A 24197-nucleotide genomic window follows, 5' to 3' on the forward strand; every position below is an offset into this window, starting at 1 on the left:
TGTGCAAGAAAATAACATTACAAAAATCTAGTATAAATATATTATGTATAATGTATAACATATAGGATATTATAAAATAATATTATAAAAACAAAGTAAAAACATCACACACACACATATGACATTTTAACTTTATTTTTTGGAAACAAAAACAAATCTACTTCCCCCTCTCCTCTGCCCTTATATCACTGAAAGTACCTCCAGCACTTCAGTAAAAAGGTTTCTCTGTCCAGTTACTAACAAAGGGAAGCTATTAAACAGCCAGGGATTCATTTATTATTGATTTTTGTCAGATGCCCCACTATGATAAGAACCAAATTTCCTTTCATTTAAATTGAGGTTTCTCCCAACTTCACTACAACTGCTTTTCCAAGCACAAATGCATTTCTGCTCGTCCTCTAGGCAGGCTTACATTAAGCATGGAGAGAAAAGACAAACATGAAATGATCTTTTGCACTAAGTCTCTTGACAGTTTCCTTGGTGAGAAGTCTGCAAAAGAATTTGTCTCAATTACACCAAAAAGAAAATACTCACCATTTAGAACCACAGATCAGAGAGATCGAATCTAATCCAACCCCCTCATTTTGCTAAGGAGGAAACAGAAGCCTGGAGAGCTAAATTATCTTGCTCAACATCACCTGGTAGTAAGTGGAAGAATCAGAATTCAAATTCAGGTCCTGTGATGACATTCAATGTCCCTTCTGCTGTTTCTTGCTGCCTTTCTGTATTTTAGAGCATCTAGTAGGTGCTAACATGTTTGCTAATTTATTGATAATTAACAATGATCAACTAATCAATATTCATTAACTGTGATCAACAATTATCATCATTAATTAGAATGATAACAATCATGATAATTATTGTTATAATTAGTAATAATTAATTACCAAGAAATGTTGGTAAACAGCATCTAAGCCAACCCTCTCATTTTAGAAATGAGAAAATCAAGGTCCCAAAGAGCTAAAGTGCCTGTCTCAACATCACCAGGGTAATAAATAGAAGTGTCAGGATCTGAAACCAGTTCCCATGATGACAGATCTATCCTTTTGTATTTCAGAGGACTTACCTCAGTGTCTTAAGCAAAGAGGGGCGGGTCTCAAACGTTTGCTGATTTGACAATAATGTACAATTCTAGCTCATTTCAAGCAAAATTTGACAATGAAGCTTTACTCGCGTAGAACTAGAGCTGTTTGTTAACTTTATGCTTTTATTTACAGACTCCCCTATGAATTCCACTGATTTAAACATGCTACTTAGCTCTAGTTTCATCATGGTAATTAATAGCATTTTTTGACAGTATTAAAACAATCTACAGATCGTTAAACACTTTTCACAACATATTGCACTTTATCTTGACAAAAGACTTGGGCAAAGGTAGCACAGCATGGCAGACAGCTGGTCTTACAGCTAGGAAGACCTGAGTTCAAGTTCAGTTTGACACATACTGGATCTGTGACCTAGGGCAAGTCACTTAAGACCTTCAGTGTTCAGGTAAAGGTATTCTGCATAACTGCACATGTATCACTTATATCAAATTGCTTGATTTCATAGGGAGGCTTGAGGAGGGAGGGAGGAAGAAAATTTAGAACACAGAATTAGCTCAAAGACCTTAATCTCATCAGAGTTGGCTCAAGTATCCTCCAATTGGGAGGAGTAATCTATCTAACCCTACAGGAAAGTAGGAGGGGAAGAGGATAAGGAGGGAAGGGTGAAAGAAGGGAGGGCAGAGCAGGGGAGGGGGCAGTCAGAAGCAAAACACTTTTGAGGAGGAATAGGGTAAAAGAAGATAGATAATAGACTAAATATCATGGGAAGGGAATAGGATGGAGGGAAATAGTTATGATGATTGATTATAATGGCAAAACATACGGTACCTACTCTGCTGGGCTATTGTGAAGAAAATTCTTTGTCAAGTTTAAGGAACTATATAAAAGTTATAATGAACAGGATGCTATCAGAAAAACCTGGAAAGACCTACATGAACTGAAGCATAGTGAGATGTACTGTATACAAAATAACAGCAATAGTGTAAGATGATTTGCTGGGAAGCACATGGTTATTTTCAGCAGTGCAATGAACCAATATAACTCTGAAGGATTTATGAAAATTGCAATCCATCTACAGAGAAAGAACTGATGGTATCTGAGAACAGATTGAAGCACCATTTTTTTTGACAGTTCCTTAATCTGAAGTTTTGTTTTTATCTGTTTTCTCTCACAACCTAGCTAATGTGGAGATGTTTTCCATGACTTCTCATATATAACTTATATTGAATTGCTTGAGTTCTTGGGGGTGGGGAATGGGAAGGGAGGGAGGAAGAGAAGTTGGAACCCAAAGTTTTAAAAAATTGATTTCAAAATTTGTTTTTACATGTAATTTGGAAAATAAAATTCCAAATAGAGGGGAAAAAAACCCCAACCTTCAGTGTTATAGGCCAGGGCTTCTTAAACTTTTTCCACTTGGGACCCTTTTTCGCCCCAGAAATTTTTATGCAACCTCAAGAATACATGTATACAAAAAAGATATACAAATCAAACATTTACTGCCAAATTTTTCACAACCACCACATTCAGTTACCTACAGCTTAAGAAGCTTTGCTCTAAGCAACTCTTTAAGACTTTCAGTTGCATAGATGGAATTTCCTCCCCTTGGAGTTCCTTATCCTAATGAAATCCCAGGCCTAAATCTCTATCACTATCTCTGTAGTCTCTGTGAAATAGGAAGGAAGGTTGATCAGGTATTTTTCCATGGTTCAGGTAAATGATATGTCTGTGAGCATGCAGAGACAGCAAACGTCAGAGACACAACATTCAGATCTTTTGCCCACAAACCTTTGAGGCTTTCTTCTCTCCTTCCTTTATCTACTCAGGAATGAGGATCAACAAACTTAACAGTACACATGATCCTAATGCACAGTGTTCAGCCACTTCACCATTCCTGAGCACTTTAAAGATTAAAAACCCAAGGGGTAAAGTATCCAGAAACTGCCAAATCAGGACACCCTAAGAGGGTAATTTTCCACTTCCTACTGAAATAAAAGATTTCATCAATTGCTTGAATACCCTTGTATTGCCTCATCCAAAAGTGTTTGCTTCTCATAAGCCTGAGACAAAGCTGGGAAAGAAATATGGGTATGTATATTTAAAGAAAACATTTACTCTTGCCTGTTTCTTATCTATGGAGTCGAATCCCGCGATTTTGTTGCCTTTGGTGTCAATCAAGGATCCCATAGGTTCGCAAGTGATGACATCACACGTCTGCTTGGGCAAAGGCAGCAGCTGGCGAACTTTGTCGATACTCTCTGACCGTTTGTCACCCAGCTCTTTCTAGAGGAAAAGAGAAGTGGGAGAGGACATCACAAGGATGGCAAAAAAGAAATGAGGAAGCTCTTTTATGCAATATTTCCTTTTCCTGTCCATAGATGCTCTTAAACACTTTAACTTACTTTATGCTGTATTACTAAATTTTGTGTGTGTGTGTGTGTGTGTGTGTGTGTGTGTGTGTGTGTGTGTTGGGGGGGGGAAGAGATGGGAAGGGTAGTTAGCTCTGTCTTGATTTTTTTTTTATTTCTTCAAGACAAAAAAAATAGCACATAAATAAAAGCAAGTCACCCTTATCCAATAAACGACCCAGGGCTAACATGCCAAAACATAGAGGGTGGCATGAGAAATCAGAATACAGGAGCTGAGCCACTGAAACACTCTCTCAACAAGCAAGGGCGGATGACAAGCTACTCTCAGTCATTTTGTTGGTAAGGTGACAGTGTTTTTATTTATTTATTTTTTTTGGAAGGGGGGGGGTTGTTCTTTGGATATCTTTTTTTTCTGAAAGTGATTATTTTTATGGTTAATGAAAGAAAACAGATATTAAACGTTTCTAGCAAAATGATAATTTCTTATCAGATGCAATAGTGGCATTATCTCAGAGATGTGTTTAATGTGACTGTACATGTATGGCCTGTGTCAGATTGCTTTCTGTCTTGGGGAGGGAAGGGAGGGAGAAAAATTTGGAACTAAAAACCTTATGAAAACAAACATTGAGGGCTGTCTTGACATGTAACTGGAAATAAAAAAAAACACTTTTATGATTTTTTTTTAAAAACAGTGGCATTATCTTTCTCAACCTAATTTTGACATTCTGCTTGTTTGCTTTGAATAGTTCTTCTCAAGTTACCTTCCAAAAAATTTCTCACTGTGCTATAAAAGGAGAAATAACATCAGAGGTGGAATCCTGATACATTCTGGGAACAATATCATTGAGCAATAGGTATAGAATTCAAAGCATGTATAACTCTAATAATTATATAATTTCATATTTTTCTTAAGTAAATAGGATATAATAAGAATTTTGAATGACATACTTTCAATTTCTTCACTAGATTCATGTAAGCTCTCTTGTTTTCTTCGGCTCCACCCTGGGAAGAGCTTGACAGATCAGAGGCTAAGGTTCCATTGATCAGGACACCCAGCATGTCAAGAACTGTGGTGAATAATTCACTATGAAGGGGGAGTAAAGATTAAAAAAATAATAAGTTTCTTCTCAGAAGAATAACAAGAACACTCATAAGTTAGCCAAGCATTCTCAATTGCTTTCTTTCAATGCACAGATGCTTTAATGTACCCAGGAAAATAGGTTGTTGCAGAATAAAAAGAATACACCACACATGCAGGAAGAGAAATTTACAATGATAAAAAAAAAACATACTTGTTAGTCTGCATGTCAACAGTTCCTGAAGTAATTATCTGAAGGAGTAGAAGTGCCCAGTCTGTGGTCCACTGGGTGCTTCTTTGCACAGTGTCAAACATTCCTCCTACCTAGCATGTAAAATATAATAGAGATTTGCATTAGAGATGACCAAGAAGAAACACCACCACTAGCACTTTGGGCACCCTGTGGGGGATCAGTCAGGGGATGATCATTTATTTTCATGATGCCCTGGATATTCTCCCCTCCTGCTATCTCCATGACTTCCCTTTTCCCACTTGTTGGGGAAAAGCAACAAACTGTCAAGAAGTCAAAATTATTTATGTTTGGAAAATCTGAGATAAGTTATACTAGAGGGGGAAATGGCAGGTCAGTTTGAACTAAAGAAAAGTCTGGTTTACAGTTTTATAATCAGCATCTCATGGCAATGGGAGGTGGTTTCTGGTTCTAAAATGCAAAGCATTTCAAAGCAGCAATCCCAATCATTTTAGAACCAGAAACCATCTCCCTCCTCCACCTCAGCACTCCTCAGAGATTGCCTGGCACTCTCTCCATTTTTACAAGATGAGGAAACTGAGACCCACAGAGGTCCAATACCTAGTCTGTGGCAGACTAAAATTAGAACTAGAACCTGTTGCGATATACTCTCTGTTGTAGGGACTAGAACCCATTGCAATGCAGTCTCCATTGTACTACCATTCCCTTGTATCCTACTAGATCAGGTTTAAGACAATATCTGAAAAACCTGCTGTAGCGTCCTAAGGAAAGGAGGTAAAGCCCCCCCCCCCCCAAAGTGACAAAGTAACAATGAAAGTTCGTACAGAGAGATAATGCAATGAGCCACTTTGTATTACACAGTTTGCACTGAGGACCAGAAATGAAAATTATTATCATCTGGTTAATTTCTAATTTGATTCAAATAATGAGATAAGAAAACTCCAAGTGTTTCTCCTACCAAATTAAGACGTAGTTGCAATGCCTCGTGCATCATTTGCCTTGCTTTAACATCATCCTGGTATCGTTCTTCTCTCCAGTTACTTAAAATCTATGATCGAAAAATAAATGTCTTTCTGTTAAGAACTGCATTTTTCTCTTGTATTATGCTAAAATGTTTCTTTCATTGTCATCTAGTGGCAGACTACAGATCTTTTGGTGAATTACATTTATTTGAGAACAATAATTTTTGCTTTTATTTTATCTTAGAAATTTGCTTTTATCTTAGCTCTTCCTCCTCCTCCTTAATGTAAAAATTTTGGTCTTTTCACTGCTTCTCTGAGCCAGGAGCAGGGGGCAGGTAGAGGAAGCAAAATTCAAAGCAGTCACTTTCACTCCCTCTTAACACTTCTGATAATTACACGTTTTTGTGGTTTTGTTTGTTTTTTGTTGTTTTTTTTTTTTTTTAGGGCAGGGGAAGCACTAGACTAAAACAGAAGTTCCCAAAATGTGGTCCAGTGACCTATAAGGGGACCCAAGAGGAGGGCTGCAAAGACAAAATTATTTTCATAATAATACTAAGACATTTTAATCTCAAAGTAAATATTAATGGGAGCAGCTAAGTGGTGAAATGGATAGAGTGCTGGGCTAGGAGTCAGGAAGACTCAAATTTGTGAGTTCAAATCTGGCCTCAGATGCTAATTGTGTGACCTTGGGCAAGTTCTTGGGGGGTGGCAGTTCTAAATAATATTTTTAAGAGTATAAAGGGATCCTGAGCCCCCAAAGTTTGATAATTGCTGGCTGCTTGCAGTTATCAGTGTGTTTGTCACCTGTGGTTTCCAAGTGTCACAGAATCCCTCCTAGCAGTGGTAGTGGCAGAAGCAGAACTAGTTTGTTTTCTGGGGGAACAAGGTTTGGTTTGGCAGGAGGCGATAGAGTCAGAAAGACCTGGGTTCAAGTTCTGTCTCTGAGATATATATATATATCTATATATCTATATATCTATATATCTATATCTATATATCTATATCTATATATCTATCTATATCTATATCTATATCTATATCTATATCTATATCTATATCTATATCTATATCTATATATATGGTAGTGACACTGAGCCAATCACTTAATCTCTTTGTGCTGTAGGCAGCTCTCTAAGGTGACTTGCTGTGCTGACCAGCACTGGCCAAAGAAGTTCCTCTCAGCAATGAAATCAAAGGTCAGGTGCCTAGCCTGTCAGCCTATCCAGAGGTCCAGCTGTATATTGTTGTTGGTCAAGGATCCTATTCTTGAACCTTCTTAAACACAGAAGAGAGTTAATGACCTTGGCATAGCATGCTTTCTGAGGAGTTTCCATCTGGTATGTGTTTAGCTGTTTTCAGCCATGTCTGACTCTTTGTGACCTCATTTGGGATTTTTTGGGCAGAGATCCTGGAGTGGTTTGCCATTTCCTTCTGTAGCTCATTTTACAGATAAGGAAACTGAGGCAAACAGGGTTAAGTGACTTGCCCAGGATCACCCAGCTAGTAAGTGTCTGAGGCTGGATTTCAACTAAGGAAGATGAGTCTTCCTGACTCTGGGCCTCACCTTCTAACCATTAAAGATGTGTGTTCTCATGGTATTAGCCTAGTAAGTAGAGAGGGGATTTCAAAACCATTAATAGTTTATTTTCTGAGAATGTGGACAATGTTAAAAATTTTTTTAAACCCTGTGATAAGGAATCTAATAGAGAACATAAAATGGATGAAATCAGACCACTGTAGAAATCACATACTCAGAAGGAACATTTAGCAATGTGTAACAGATAAGACTAGCGTATTTCCCAAACTCATCCAAGAACTACAGTATTTCTTAATTCTTTATCACACAGAGAATGTCTAGGCTGCAATTCCTATAAGATAAGATAAGATACATGCTAATTAACTGAAAGAGGATGATGTTGTCATAACAGAAAGGTGCTGATCTTCATAGAATCTCCAAGACAGTGCTGGAGAATCAGAATATATCAGCATTTACCCAGCACCATCCAAGCTGTATTGGACAGAAGTGTTAAAGTCAATCAGTCAATTAACATGAATTTTTTAAAGCCCTTCCTGTGTGCTAAGCCTTCAGTCAAACACTTTTAATATAAGGAAAGACAAAAAGAATCCCTGGTCTGAAGGAGCTCACGCAGTTTAATGGGGAGACAACACGCAAGCAGCAATGTATAAGTAAGATATACGGAATGTAAATGGAATGTACTCAGGGAAGGGTAAGGAGGGGGACAGAAAGGAGATTGGGAAAGGCTGCATTTGAGCTGAGTCTTGAAGGAAGCCAGAAGACAGAGGTGAGGATGAAGAGTAAAGGCATGGACTCCGAAGGAAGATAAGCAAGAAGACAACCAGTATCACCGTATCCCAGAGGATGTTAAGTATGAGAAGACTGAAAATATAGGAAGAGGCCAGGAGGTGAAAAAAGGGCTTTAAAAGCTCAAGGATTTTCTATTTGATCCTGGAGGTAATAGTGAATACCTGGAGACATTCCAGTCTCAGAAAAATTGTTCTGGAAGCTGAGCGGAGGCTGGCTTTGGAGCCCCTTGAATTTGAGGGCCCAATTAGGAGGCTATTCCAATAAGAAGAATGTAGAGGCAATGGGGGCCTGTGTGAGTAAAGGGAGTCATGAGAGATGTTATGAAGGTGGAAATGACAAGACTCAGGAAACAAATTGTATCCCTAGGGGGACTGTGAGTGAGCAGTCAAGAATATCACCTTGGTTGTAAGCATGAGGGACTGGGAAGATAGTGGTGCCTTCAAAGGTGATAGGAAAGTTCAGAAGTAAAGATGATCTGGGTAGAAAGAGAATGAGTTATCTCATATATATATATAAGTTCAGAAGTAAAGATGATCTGGGTAGAAAGAGAATGAGTTATCTCATATATATATATATATATATATATATATATATATATATATATATGAGTTTAAGATGTCTAAAGGATGTCCAGTTTGAGATGTCCAAAAGGTAGTTGGTGACACGGGACTAGAGCTCAAGAGAGAGGCTATGGATGGATCAATAGATCTGAGAATCTTCAGAGAGATGACCACTGAATCCACGGGAGCTGTTAAGATCATCATGCCACATAGCAGAGAGGGAGGAAAGAAGGGTACCTAGGACACACAGAGCCTTGGGACATGTGAATGGTTAGTGGGCTTAACTTGGAGGAAGAGCCAGCCAAGCAGACAAAGAAGGAGCTGTTAGTTGGGTAGGAGGAAAAGATCCAAGAGAGAGCAGCGTCAGGAAAACCTCCAGAAAAGAGAGCATCTGTCAGAAGCTGCAGAGAGGTCAAAAAGGAGGAAGATGGAGAAAAGGTCATTAGATTTGGCAAGTAAGAGAGCTCTCTGGTAATTTCAGAAAGAGCACTTTCAGCTGGGTGATCGAATGATGAGGTCAGAAGCCAGATGGCAGAAGTAAGTTCAGAATCAAGTGAGAAGAGAGGAAGGAAAGAGAGAGAGAGAGAGAGAGAGAGAGAGAGAGAGAGAGAATATGAATGAGAATGAGAATGAGAATGGTATATTCTTTGGCAGAAGAAATGTAAACATCCCAGCACCTAACATCATCTAGATGAAACATCTCTTCCATAGTAATAAACCTCTGGGTTTACATCCCTAAAGGAATGTAAAAATTGATTTAGGGGGCAGCTAGGTGGTGCAGTGGATAAAGCACCAGCCTTGGATTCAGGAGTACCTGAGTTCAAATCCGGCCTCAGAAACTTGACACTTACTAGCTGTGTGACCCTGGGCAAGTCACTTAACCCCCATTGCCTTGCCAAAAAACAAAAACAAAAAAAGAATTGATCTAGTCCAACTTCCTTATTTTAGAGAGAAGGTAGCAATGGCTCAATGTCAAAGTGCAGTAGGATATGGAATAAAAACCAAGTGTCCTGAATCACTGTCTAGCGGCTTATCCGACATCCCCCCCTTTCTGCTTCCACAATCACCAGGAAACCTTTGGATGGTAAAGGTGTTTTCCCCTGATACCCTGATAGTCGGAAAGGGGAACCGAACCTATATGTACTTTCATTACAAATCCATAATTGAACATTTTAGCCTAAAAAGGAGAATCTTGAGTGTTTGATTAGCCTTGATTCAGCTCCTCAGAGTCAGATCATCAGAGCTGGTAAAATTACATTCCTAAATCTGCTAAGTTTTGGACCAGGTTCATGGACTTACGGTGACCCTACCAAAGTAGGAGGAAAAAAAAAAAGGCATCTTTCAGGCCTCTGTCTACATACATCATCTTCTTACAAATACATATATCAAACTTTTCTTCCCTTTATGGGGAGAAAGGAGGAAATCTGTTATTTGACTATTGAGACTATCTGTAGTTAATATGATTAATCAATTGATTACCAATTTGATTAATCAATTTGATTACTGAGGTTATCTGTAGATGGAATCAAGTTGAACTCACTCTGTATTTATGTGTCTGTTGTATTATGGTTTGGGATTGTGAACTTGGCAAATCTGCACAGCATTTGAATTTTCTTCAATCAAATTACAATGAACTGGTCAAAATTTAAAAGTGTTTTTCTAACAATAAGTACATTTTGGGGCAGTTAGGTGACGCAGTGGATAGAACACTGGCCCTGGATTCAGAAGGACCTGAGTTCAAATCTGGATTCAGACACTTGACACTTACTAGCTGTGTGACCCTGGGCAAGTCACTTAACCCAAAAGAAAAAGTACATTTCAATCTACTAATAAAAATCATGATAGCTACCATTTATATGTGCTTTAATATTTTCAAAAGGCTTTACAAATATTATTCCATCCTATCCTCACAACTGCTCTGGGGAAGTAAATGCTATTATTATCCCCATTTTACAAATGAGGAAACTGAGACCGAAGGAGGTTAAATGATTTGCTGAAGGTCATACAGCAGGAAGTGTCTGAGGTTGGATTTGAACTTGGATCTTTCTGACTCTAGCTCTCTTGCTCTATTACTTGTTGTTGTCATTCAGTTTTCAGTCATGTCTGACTCTCCATGACCCCATTTGGGGTTTTCTTAGCAAAGATACAGGAATGGTTTTCCATTTCCTTCTCCAGTTCATTTTACAGATGAGGAAACTGATGCAAAAAGGGTTAAGTGACTCACCTATGATCACAGAGGTAGTAAGTGTCTGAAGCTGGATTAAAACTCGGGTGTTCCTGACTCCAAGTCTGGCACTCTACTCACTGAGCTACCTAGCTGTCCTTGTGTGACCTAACTACCTATGTTGGTTTGCTTTGTACTTTTATTTATTTTATTTCATGCACTTAAAAACATTGATCTGAGTAGAGATCCATAAACTTCCCCAGAATCCTGAAAAGTTAAGAATCTTTGCTTTAGATAAAGGTGCATGGAGAGGTAGGGAAGGGGATCCTTTGTGCTCTCTGATGATCTTACAATCCAAGGTTCAAAAGGAGAAGGAGGAAATTGATGACTGTGAAATAAAAGTTTGGCGGGCTCAGTAGCATCTATCTCTGTTACCTGATTAACTTGGTTTTGCAGGGATGTTAGGAGTCCTTCCCGTTGTTCATCCTGTCCCTTAAGGCAGGTAAGTACCAATGAGAGGAAAGGTTGTTGACTTAAGAGAGACATACTATAAAGGAAGAAAAGGAGAAGATTAAGTTAGGAGAATGGATCATCACTTCCTGTCTCAATATAATTCCTTCCCTCTGGTTGTTTGCTTTCATTTGCTTTCCTCTTAAAAAGAAAAGAAGGAACTCAGGGGGAGTTGACATCAATCACATCTTTTGTAATAAGATTTTTAGAAGCAGTACAATATTTTCAGTAGTTTAATATGTCCCGAGATGGCAGAATTTAAAAGAGTCATCTGCTGTCTAATGGGGAGAAGGGCAGGGTAAATGGGAAATTAGCATGTTACTGTAATAAACAGAATTTTTTAAAAAATCCACATCTAAAACATTATGGAAGAAGCCATGGCCTTTCAGATGAAAACTGAAAGGATATCATATTTTAGGTACAGAAAGGACCTTGGAAATGAGTAATCCAGTAGGAACAAACATTTAAATTTAGGGCACTAGTCTCTTTGTGAAACTACAGAACTAACCAGCGTCTCTTCATAAAGGCCATCTAATCTGATTACATATTCTTCTGAAGGGCTGCACAACACATTACTACTTCATTCTCCTCATTTAATTTGTAAAATAAGACCAAAGTTTAGACATCTGTGCAATGTTTCATCTTGCCCAAAGGATGGTTTGCGCAGAGATCAAAGGCTTATTGACTTAGAGCTGGGAAGGTCTTCAGGGGCTACCACCTAGTACAAGTGTCTCATTTTACAAGTCAGGAAACTGAACTTCACATAGATAAATAATGGGCCCAACATTACATGAAGAAAATGACAGAGCTAGAACCTGAACCCAGGCCCATTACTTCCAAATGCTCCAGCCTTCTAAACTGCATAAAGTGGGGTGGGGGGTAGAAAGGGAGAGAGGAAGAGAAGTTGGAACACAAAGTTTTAAAAAATCGATGTCACAATTTGCTTTCACATGTAATTTAGAAAATAAAATTCTAAACAATGAAAAAAATAAACTGCATAAAGGGAAGAGGCAGCATTATCATGTAAAAGTCTGAGCTTGGATGCAGAATACGTGAGTCTTGGTCTCAGCTATGGGCCAAGTTATTGAACCTTCTGAGCTACAATTTCTTCATCTATAAATTTGTCATAATAATCGTACTACCAATGTTGGGTTTGTTGTGAGAAAACACTCTGTCCATAGAAAAGAATATTAAAAACTCAAATTTACAAATTAATATAAAAAAATTTTAGATTTCACACACCATTGTAGCAATCAGTGCTCAATAGTTATTGGTTACATTGAATTACAGATCAAATTACAATCAATTACGCTTGAATGATAAACCAAAAAATGTTCCTAGAGAGCCTACTGACATCTAGGGTTGGGCTGGGGACCACCATTAAACCGACGAGGGGAGAAAATATCAAGTATTCTTTTCAGGCAAAATAATGTGAAAAACACTGTAGGGAATGTTGGAATAGTAAGGGCAGGGAGTGATAATGAAATTTCTTCCAATTGTGAAATTAACATCTGGATTTTTTCAGAGGTAATAATAACAACTCACTTTCTGGTTTACCAAATGCTTTATTGACCTCAACTTTTTGAGGTCAACAGTGTATATTGGTTTTCTTCCCCTGTTTTACAGAAAAATGGCTTGCCCATGGATATACAGTAAATGTAGCATCAGTTAAATTGTATAACAGATAGAGTGCTTGGCTTAGATACAAGGAGACCTGGGTTCAAACTCTGCCATACACACCTACTAGCTGCGTGACGAAGGGCAAGTCCCTTAACTTGGGCCTCAGTTTCCTTATTGGAACAGTGAGAGGGCTTCAAATGTCCAGTTCCCAAATACATGACCCTATGATAGTCTTCTGTCTGCTTTTGGGTACTGGATGGCATTCTCTCTTGCTTTTAGTATTAGGAATTTCTCAGGATCTTGCAAATCTAATTACTTTAAATCATCTTATTGGAAAGAAATAGGAACTGGGAACAAAACTGGGAAGTATAAGGTTGAGGGCAATTTGATTCACTGCATAGTTGAACGATGATTCAACAGTTGCAAGGATTCCCTAAGATCCATTGGGTTTTTGCCGCTCGGAATTTTCCATCGTTTCATATGCCTGTCCCTTATACTAGAATCCCTGGCCACAAAGAGCTGGGTCAACACAGAAGTATTCCACTAAATCTTTTCCTTTCTTTTTTCTTTTTTTTTTCTTTCTTTCTTTCTTTTTTTTTTTTGGTGAGGCAATTGGGGTTAAGTGACTTGCCCAGGGTCACACAGCTAGTAAGTGTTAAGTGTCTGAGGCTGGATTTGAACTCAGGTCCTCCTGACTCCAGGGCCAGTGCTCTATCCACTGCGCCACCTAGCTGCCCCAATCTTTTCCTTTCAATCACTGTGTGTTGGAGGTCAGGCTGCTGTCTGTCTGTCTGTCTGTCTGTCAAGGTTCAGAATTCTGATGCAAAGAGGCATTCAACGCAGTCTTACCTTTTTTGCTTTTGTCTATCTCTTTCCTTCTTTGAGGAGGATCCCAAGTGCTGTCCTTTCTCTAGTTCTTCCCCAGCAGCTTTTAGCACCCTACCTTGAACGGAAGTGGGCAGCTTTGCAATGAGGGGCGCCACCAGCCATACACCCCTGCGTTCAGAAGAACTAAAAACCACAAGAAAATTGTCAACCACCACTTTCTAAATATCACCTTCCTTTCCTCTGCTATAATCATAATGGAAACAGAAAGCCAGGGCCCCAGTCAAGTTGCCCAAGCCACATCACGATATTAACAAAGGGTCTTCCTGGCTGTCATTTGTACTTTCTGGGCAGTCCCTTGCACATGGTGCATGTTCAATGTTTGTTGAATTAAAACTGAATCTTGTCAAGCAAACATCTGAGTTCAAACCCATCCACTCTGATGGCAGTAACTAGCTGGTAGAACACACAAAATGATTTTGAATATACGAGGGGAAAAAGGACTTCCGATTTCAAAAGATCTGGGAGTGTTTTTGTTTTATTCCTCACCCCCATGATTTCTTTCAGAAGATGATATTTTCAAATTCTCTTTCCTTGCGAAGAGTAAACTCTCAGTAGCACAGTCAGCTAATTTAAGCAACTATCTGGTTTTAAAATAGAGTTCACATGCATTTCTATTTAAAAACTTGGATTTCATCAGAGTGGGAAACTCCTTTCCTAAAAAGCTCCTCCATTAAAGCAGACTGTAGTTCACCTAGGTCTTGGGAGATGGATGTTGAAGAGTTGCCAGAGGCTCACTGAAGTTTGGTGATTTTGTAAAGGGTCACAGAGCTGGTTACTTATCTCATGTGAACCCTTGTCCTTTGGTCTCCATTTCCATTGTCTCTTCCATTATGCCTTCATTTTATATTTTAATATAGAAAATGAATCTTCAAAGACTTTAGAATAGAATAAAATGCATTGCCTTGCAAAACTACAGAAATAGATATTTTTTCCTTTGAGTGATCCAACCATTCAAAATCTTATAATACCCTGTGGTGCTAGATATGCATGTATCATTTAAAAGAAACTGCAGGAACACAAGCTATAGGAATAACAATAATATTCAGTATTCAGTCAAGGAGCCCAGATTAGCCAAATTAACCAAAGTTAATATTGGTTTTTAAACTGAATTCCTATATTTTAAGTTCCTATTTAAATCCCTAAAGTATTATCTACCAGTTTCTCTAGCAACCCTTTGTTAGGTAAATATAATTAGCCACTTTATTTCCTAAATCCTTGAGTTTTCTTCCTGTCCCTTTTTTCTGGGGACAAGGTCATTCTCTCGAGGATACAATTTATTTCTACTACAACAATCAGATTTTGTTATACATCGTAGTGTGAATAGCATAGGGGAAAAAAAGCCATGGTAAAATACCTTAGGAATGTCTTTTTACCATTCTGCCTTGTGTTACTCGTGTCGCCATTTCCAATAGCATTTGGGTTGAAGAGTCCTATACCCGGTTAGAAGAGTTATTGTTTAAGTCAGGCGGATTGCTGAAACACCTCTATTGTCGTCTTTGCAATATTATCCAACAACAATTCATTTCAGCCACTGACCCAGAACCCTAGAGTAAAACACAAGTAAGTTAGCACACTCACGGCAGGTTTAACAGCATCCAAGCCCAAACCCAAACGCGTACTTGATGTGAAATCATTAGAACGAAAATTAAGGTCAAAAGACAAAGTAATACTTACAGGCTCCTTCATGCACTGTTTGATCATTAACTGGAGTTCCAGCCAGGACTGTCTGAGAGTCCACTGGTCTAGATTCTGGGTAAAATTTATGGAATTAATATACATAATAAACATTTCACAAAGTAATACTACTATTGCTAAAAAAAAATTTTAAAACAGGTGATAAAATGGAATCATAGTCTTGGAACAAGGTGGGACTTTAGAGGTTGGCTAGTCTAATACCTTACAAACTTACAAAATAAGGAAACTGAGGCCCAGAGAGGTTAAGTGAGGGGTCTGTCCCACAAGAAGAGGTAGAAGCAGGTTTTGAACCCTGATCCTATTACTCTAATGCCCTACTCAGTAATCATTTAGACCAAGGTATTCTCTTTCCATGTATAAGAGGTATAATTAAAGCATAAATTTAATTTACTAAATGACATTTTGAATAGTTTATCTGTTCTAAGTCAAATTGCATCTCATCTAGTGAAATTCTGGTAACTATTAATCAGAGAGCAGCCAAAACAAGTGCATCCTTTTGAAGTAGGTGCCTGTTGATACGAGAGTCCTTTTGAGGTCTGTACTAGCTTTAGGGAAATGAAGTTTCAGTCCCTACTGGATATTCTCTATTTCTGGTTAATGGGAGCTCCATTATCCCCTAATGGTGAAGATAAAGGGATGATAAAAAAAAATGCTTTCCTCGCTGGTTTCAAAACAGCTTCCATGGCTTTTCTGCAAACACTTTGCCTTTGTGATTAATGTTCTGCCTAAATGGATATTAAAATCCAGACCATCAGTCAACAAGCACAGAGACTGACTATGTGCCAGGCATATACAAAGAGAGGTCAAAACACAGTCCCTGCCCTCAAGGAGCACACATTCCAGTAAAGGGGATCGTTAGTTTGTCTTTCTTGTAGGGATGGGTGTTGGGAGGTGGGATGATAAGAAGGGGAGGGGGGTCACTGGGAAGCCAGCCTGGGATTAAATCAATGCTTCAGGTCACCTTAAGGACTTTGTGAAGTTGCCTATGGTAGGAATTCAGGAATAAAGGAAATTCTGCCTTGTCCTGCTCCCCCCCCTTTATATGTTACTCAGATAAAAATTCTAGAAAGCATTTTCCTAAGGAAAAAACCAAGATAGTTCAGTCTACTGATCAGCCTATGATTACCAACACAAATTTTAGTTAATACCTTGGGAATAATTATAATGATGCCACATATTTGTATAGAATTTAGTTTCCAAAGTGTTTACACATAAGTTGTTCTGAACTGATTCTCCCAAATTCACTTTGAGTTGAGTTGGGGTGGAAATAATTTGCATTTTGCTGAAAATGAAACAAACTTAGAGGAAACAATATCCTCTAGTCATATGCCCTTAATTTACAGATAAGGAAACTGAGGTCCAAAGTGACATGGAAAGGAAGTGGCAAGGCCAGGGTTAGAATTGAGGACTCCTGACTCCAAGATCAGTGCCCTTTGCAATTCACCTATGTCTTCACTGCTATCAATGCTGGAAAGATTGTGGTCACATAAACAACATGAAATGTGATGACAAATCAATGCCAACCTTGCTACAATGAATCATAATCCATCAACAAGCAATTATTAAATACTGCTATATACTGGGCACTGTGCTAGGTGACAGGAATACAAACAAAGGCTAAAACTGTCTCTTCTCTTAGTTTAAATTTTAATTGGAGAAACAACATACAAACATTATGTACCTAAGATACAAAGGGGACAGAAGGTAACCTTAGCAGAGAGGGAAGGCTCTAGAAGCTAGAGGACCTGAGAAAAGTCTTCTGTGCAAAGGGGAGTGGAGTCCTGAAGGAAGTCAGGGACTCAAAGGGGCAGGGGTGAAGAAGGAAAAGAAATGTCAGGCATAAGGCACAGCCAGTGCAAAAAACAAGGAGATGGTAAATGATGGGTGTTCTTTATGAGGAATGGCAGGTAGGTCAGTATAGCTGGACTGAAGAGTAGTAAAGAAGAGGAAAATTTAATAAGATCTGAAAGGTAGAAATGAACCAGGATGTGAAAGACTTTTTATTTGGTGTTTATAAAGTTTTTTAAAGGTAAAAAAATGATGTGGTATTTTGAAATGATAATGATTATAACACAGAGTTGGTGCCATACAAATATTAGCTATTAATGTTACTGTTGTTGTCAAGATGAAATGAGATAATATTTATAAAGTGCTTAGCCCAGTGCCTGGAACATAGCAGGTACTTAATTTTTTATTAATATCTTTCAGATAATTTCTAATAGAGTGTAAATATACTTAACAATGAACAATTTTCTAAATTAGCATTGATATATTCAGTAAGGTGTTTAATAGCTATTTATTGAAGTTGAACTGATGTTTATAAGATTCTCATAGCACAGTATGAACCCAGAAAACTTAGATCAAAACCGGTAAGGGTGTAAGTTAGCACTGCTCTGAAGGCATTAGCTCACAGGAACCTTTCCCATCAAACTTCAAAAAAGCCACACATCCTTTCTAAGAAGAACGGGTTAAATCTGCAGAAAAGTGAATGAAACATTGCAGCGTTTGGCAGTCTTGTATTTCTGAATGGTGTCAGACACCTGAACAAATACAGTGACAAATGATAGTGTTTGCTTTCACTCTTCAGATTTCCTCTGTTTTCTATGATGAGTACAAACAAGAATTTCCTTCATTCAGCATCATTGCCCAGGAGCCTGCTTTATGCAAGCCACTCTGGGATATAAAGATGTATAGACATATGACATAGTTCTTAATCTCAAATGGTGTCCATTTTGATAAGGTTGATGGGTGATGTGATAGGGGTGATATAAGTGTTTTAAAAATTCAACACAAAATTTATAAATGCCATAAAAGAAATGCAGGTGTCCTGAGTGTATATTTGTGTGTACATGTGTGTATGTATGTGTATGTACACACACATATATATGAATTTCTAGGGAGACTAGAGGAGAGGTTATTTTTTCTGTGCTTCTATTTTCTAATCTATAAAATAAGGAACTAGATCTAAACAAGCTCTAGTGTGTCCCTTTTAGCTCTAAAATTCTATAATCCTAATTCTGAGAGAATTCAGTGAAGGCTTCATGGAGGAGAGAGCACTCATACTGGTTGGTCTTTGAAGGATGAATAGGAATTTTGAGAAATAAAGATAGTGGGAGACTGATATTTTGTAGCAAAGCATTAAGATGACAAAGTATACCATGTCTGGCAAATAGAAAAGCTGAGTTTGAGTCTGGATCTAGTAAAGTACTTAAAAGTTCCTTAAGGTATCTATCCCACATAAGAAGGAGAAATATGGGCTTAATATAGTTTGCCATAGATGAACTGGGAACTGGCTGAATGATTGGGGCTTCATGGTGATCGTTTTAATGGAGTGATGTGGATCTGAAGGATATATTGAGATCAGAGTTTCTTGACCTTTTTGGTGGCATGGACTCATGGCTCTGGTGAATCCTAGGAGATTCTGCTCAGAATAATGTTTTTAAAATGCATGAAATGAAATACATGGGGTTACAAAGGGAAATCAAATATCCTGAAATATAGCTTATCAGAGTATTTATAAGAATAATTCAGGGGGCAGCTAGGTGGCACAGTGGATAAAGCACCGGCCCTGGATTCAGGAGGACCTGAGTTCAAATCTGGCCTCAGACATTTGACACTTACCTAGCTATGTGACCCTGGGCAAGTCACTTAACCCTCACTGCCCTGAAAAAAAAAAACAAAAACTAAAAATAATTCATAGACCCCAGGTTAAGAACCACTGATCTAATAGAATGCCATAATGCTCTCTTCTTAGTGCTGTTTATGATTGCTTTTGAGTGTTTCCAATAAAGTGTACGGTATACTTAGAAAATCTTTTGGGTGGCATAAAGCTGGGAAAGAAACCTAATAGAATTTTTGTTTAAAAAGTTCTCAATATAATGAACTAATGGCATATATAATGAAATGAAATTTAATGAGTAAAGTCTTATATTTAGGTTAAAAAAAGAGAAATGTACCAGTATTAGAGATGAAGACATATAAAAATCATGTGGAAAATGAGTGTTTTTGTGAATGGCAAAGTGACTTGTTAATAAAAAATAAATAATGCACTCATATGCAACATAAGATGAGGAATAATGAACAGGATTTGGAGATGACTATTCATATTTACCTCTAATCTGAATCAGATTTTTGAAAGGCCACCTTTTAGGAAGATACATTGACAAAGTAAAGCACAACCAAGAAAAGGTAAAGAACCATAAGAGAAATGATTAAGGAAATTTGGATGGGCGGGACTAGAGAAATTAAAATGAAGGGGCTACCTGCGATTCTTGTCCTTTCAAATGTGAAGGGTTCTCATTTAGAAGACAGAATTATTTTGATTGGTCCCAAAAGACAGAAATGGGGCCAAGTCATTGGAAGTTAGAGGGCCGTCGCATTTTCAAAGAAGGACAAGACTTCCCTAAATAAAATGGTGGATGTACCAAAGTAATGAGTTTTCCATCACTGGAGATCTTCGAGGGGACTATGGAGATTTCAGGGAAGGCTGTAGAAGAAACTCATGTACTTATTCACGCACAAAATAGGACTAGATAACTTCTAAGGTCTCGTGCTATTAAGAATAACAGAGTCACTGAATTCTGAAATTCTAGGCAAGAGTAGAGAATACAGGAGTTGGGAGCCATGATACATAGATGTAAAACCTGGCTCCAACAACTTACTAGCTGTTTGACCAAGTCTCCTTATCTGTTACAAAAGGGAGTTGTTATAGGGAAGCATTTCGGAAACTTAGCGCACAGTAAAAATGACAGCTAGGGCAGCTAGATGGCACAGTGGATAGAGCCCCGGCCCTGGAGGTCAGGCGTACCTGAGTTCAAATCGGCCTCAGACACTTAACAGCTACTAGCTGTGTGACCCTGGGCCAAGTCACTTAACCCCAACTGCCTCACTAAAAAAAAGAAAAGAACAACAATGACAGCTATTGCATCCTCATCATCACCCCGACCATCGTCCAGTGATGTTGTCATCATTATCGCTGTCATCTTCATTTGAATTATTACTACATATGGGAAACTGCGTTGGGCTCGGTGAACATTCATATTTATTCCTATCACTTTCTTAGAAGGTATTCAATATAACATGCACTAAAGACTGCCCTAACTGTGTACTCTGACATAAATGACACCTCTGAAGTTAAAAGGCAAATTTATGTTGCTACAAGCTATACGATAAAATATAAGGTATAATTACTATATAGCAGGGGAGTCACAGAGGTAGCCAGGTAGCTCACTGGACCTAGAGTCAGGAAGACCTGAGTTCAAATGAAGTCTCAAACACATACTAGCTATGTGACTCTGGTCAAGTCCCCTAACCTCTGTTTGCCTCAGTGAGGATAATAACAGCTCCTACCTCCCAGGGCTGTTTTGAGAAAGTAAAATAGCATTTGTAAAGTGCTTTGCAAACTTTAACGAGTGATGTAAATGACAGTTATAATTATCATTATTATTACTTTATATTTACTTAGCTTATGCAGTAAAATATAACCTCTATGAGATTAGGGACTGTCTTTTTTGTCTTTGAGACACTATTTCTTGCGCTTAGCATACAGTAAATAATAAATGCTTGTAGATTAAAACTGATGGAATCTCAAGGTTTCTGCCCAGTTGTTGAAGGCAGAAGGCCTGAATGGCGGGTGGGGGAGTTGAGAGAAAGGATAGAAAGAGGATGAGGCTTAGAAAGCTGTCAAAGTATGAAGAGATACTTTAAAATGTCAGTCAGCAGCCCCTGGTGAGTTCATGATTTGAGAATATTTGTGTTTGAATTGAACAGAGTACCTCTATGTTAAAAATGGGGATTTGGAGATATAGATACTCTGGCTGACCTCAATCAAGTTGTTGGCACAGTGGGTAAGCACTGGCCCTGGATTCAGGAGAACCTGAGTTCAAATCAGCCTCAGACACTTGACACTTACTAGCTATGTGACCTTGGGCAAGTCACTTAAACCCAACTGCCTCACCAAAAAAAAAAAAAAAAAAAGAAAGAAAAAGAAAAAAAAGATGGCTCACCATTAGGGGAAGAGGAAGGGACTTCTGGGTATTGTTATAAACCAAGGACAACTATGTATAAGAAGAGTCACACGTCTCACTGGCAGAGTTGAACAAATGCACATCATTTACCTGAAGGATGCGCTTAAATGTTGTCTTTGGATGTCATCCCCTTCTGTGCATTCTTTGACGCCATGAGGGTAACAGATCAGCTGCAGCAATTCTGTGCTTGCTTGTGTGAAAGACAGGGTCCAATATAAGGTCCTTGTCTGTACACAATCTCTCTGGTTCTTTCAGCAATGTTCTCCAACCCATTCCTGGAAACGAATATCATAGGAGAGAATGAGAGGTCATTATTTACAAGCAGCTAGTGAGGGGCTTACTGGCTGGTGGACAACTGCCACGTCTGGGATTCAACTCACCAACCAGAGTTGGACGTATTCCATAGATCATAGATTAGAGCCAAGGAAACTTCTAAGAACAAAGAATCTGGCCTCATTATTACAGGGGAAGAAACTGAGGCACAGGGTAGTTAAGTGGACTGGCCAAGAATAACAGAAAGTACAAAAGGCTAGATTTAAACTGAACATCTTCTTGATCCACATCCTGATGGGAGCATATCCATTGCCTTCTACTGGCTAACAACCCTTTAAATAAGCCTTTGACATAATAGGTATATAAGTATAGTTCTTGCAGAGCTGAGACTAAAGGAAGACATTTTTTTCCCCTTTAAATTCCATTAATAAGTGCAAATATGGGGGGGAAATTTTACACCTAAAAAAAAGGAGTAATATTTTAAAAAAACAATCACCTTATATCTCTTTCCCTTCTGAACAGGAATTAAAAACCATCTTTAAGGTCATACATGGAACCTTCTGTACAATTTGTTTGTTTGTTGTCTCCTCCATTAGACTGTGAGGTTCCTCAAGGGCAGGGATTGTCTTTTACCTTTCTTTTTATTCCCCAGCCCTTATCACAGTACCTGGTAGACAGTAGGTGCTTAATAAAAGCTTATTGACTGATTGACTCCTGGAATTATCCCGCAATTATATTTTGAGACTTCCAAGAATGCCATTTGTCCCATGGCTCTGGGCTGATGTGTGTGTCTTAGATAGCCAGAAGCCATACTTGAGGTCAAGAGTTAAATGCACCATTGTTTGAAGGAACCATGCTAAAGTCAAGACATCAGGATAGTGTTAGCTAGGAAAAAAGGCCTGGCTGAAATGCACAGCCACCTTGCAACAGCCTCAGAGCTACCACAAAGGGAATTTTCAATCACCCGAATCCACCTTTCTTACGAGGGAGGGCATCTGAGCACGTAACACTCTTTGGGCCAATGAATCTGGAATGTACCTGCTGGCAGATGGTTCGTAGGACCGTAGCGAGCATATTCGCTCAAGCTGGAGGTTTCTATGGAAACCGCTTTCCCACATGGTTTCATGGACTGTGAGGCATTCCAAATATCGTCTTCCTTCATGTCATCTAGTAAGCCCCTCATAGTGAAGTCCTCATTTTTTAAGGTGTTGGCATTTACTGTTACTCCCCAATTTCGGCATCTCTGTGAAGCAGAAACACAGAAAATTTCCTAAGTGAAATGCCGTGCCAACACTTAGTTTAAAGGCTAACACTTCTCTCTTTCAAGTAGTTGAAATCTCAACCTCTCAGAGGATCCAACAAGTTATGAAGCTATAGAAAAATGCTCTAGGGGCAGCTAGGTGGTGCAGTGGAATAGAGCACCAGTCCAGAGTCAGGAGTACCTGAGTTCAAATCCGGCCTCAGATACTTAATACTTACTAGCTGTGTGACCCTGGGCAAGTCACTTAACCCCAACTGTCTCACTAAAAAAATGCTCTAACAAAAGAGTGAGAGAACCTGAGCATCTTTCTATAAAAATGGAGAGGGGGGGGTGGTGGGTTTGGAGAAATGCTGCTTTTGAGAACCAACCCCCTGATTTGCTTGATATGTATTAAGGACGGTTCCCCAGAATTTAAAAAATGCCACTTCAGATTTTGCTAACCAATAATACACATACACAATTTATAGCCCATTCATTGGTCACCATTATTTTAAATGTGCATATATGTAGAATTTTTTGACTTACAGACAAGGAGAAAATGGGTTCCTCACCTTCCTAGATGTCCCTTTTTTATTTCTTCCCTCTTAAATTGATTTATTTTCTCTCCCACGCGATCAAGAGAAAAGTTTGGATTGGTTGCACTCTTCGCCCACTTTACCCAAGGTATTTTTATGTTTTGTTTTTGTTATGTTTTTGCGGGGCAATGGAGGGTTAAGTGACTTGCCCATGGATCACCCAGCTCGTAAGTGTCAAGTGTCTGCGACCTGATCTGAACCTCAGGTTCCCTGAATCCAGGGCAGGTGCTTAATCCACTGTGCCACTGAGTACTGCCCCCTTCCTCTTGAACTTCTTGAAAAAAGAGATCTATTTCCTGAGAATGGAAAGGGGCAAGGCCATGCTAAGGAAAGCCCTGTCTAGAGTCGCATTCGCTTGAATACCCGAAAGCGACTTAGTTCGCTATTCTTGACCAATCAAAGCGTGTCCCTGAAGAGCAATCTTCCCCATTTTACTTGGAGGAAAGAAAAGGGGCGAAGGGCAAAGCAAACTTTTTTGCCACGACTGCCTAAATGCCAAAAACAAACTTCTGAAGAACTTGAAACAGGAAAACCTTTTCTGGCCATTGGAGAATTGGATCTGTCATTCTCGCAAAGTAAGTCATTCATTTGAATTAATAACAAAGATGCCACAATGGCTGCAGGGCCTTACAGGGC

The 24197-nt window shown here is 38.7% G+C and overlaps 1 protein-coding gene across 1 annotated transcript in view; it reads right to left on the reverse strand.

The window, feature by feature from the left end:
• The window catches only part of MED12L (mediator complex subunit 12L), a 389065-nt gene that overhangs the window by 44605 nt on the left and 320263 nt on the right, over positions 1–24197 (reverse strand). Inside the window, 16 exon segments of the mRNA XM_043991447.1 lie at positions 3165–3326; positions 4361–4496; positions 4705–4814; positions 5660–5749; positions 11149–11260; positions 13693–13854; positions 15086–15248; positions 15251–15275; positions 15406–15480; positions 21543–21559; positions 21562–21650; positions 21652–21706; positions 21709–21727; positions 22764–22787; positions 22789–22943; positions 22946–22969. Coding sequence (XP_043847382.1) covers positions 3165–3326; positions 4361–4496; positions 4705–4814; positions 5660–5749; positions 11149–11260; positions 13693–13854; positions 15086–15248; positions 15251–15275; positions 15406–15480; positions 21543–21559; positions 21562–21650; positions 21652–21706; positions 21709–21727; positions 22764–22787; positions 22789–22943; positions 22946–22969 — 1418 coding nt within the window.

The sequence above is a fragment of the Dromiciops gliroides genome, chromosome 3, assembly GCF_019393635.1.
Source record: "Dromiciops gliroides isolate mDroGli1 chromosome 3, mDroGli1.pri, whole genome shotgun sequence".
Taxonomy (NCBI): domain Eukaryota; kingdom Metazoa; phylum Chordata; class Mammalia; order Microbiotheria; family Microbiotheriidae; genus Dromiciops; species Dromiciops gliroides.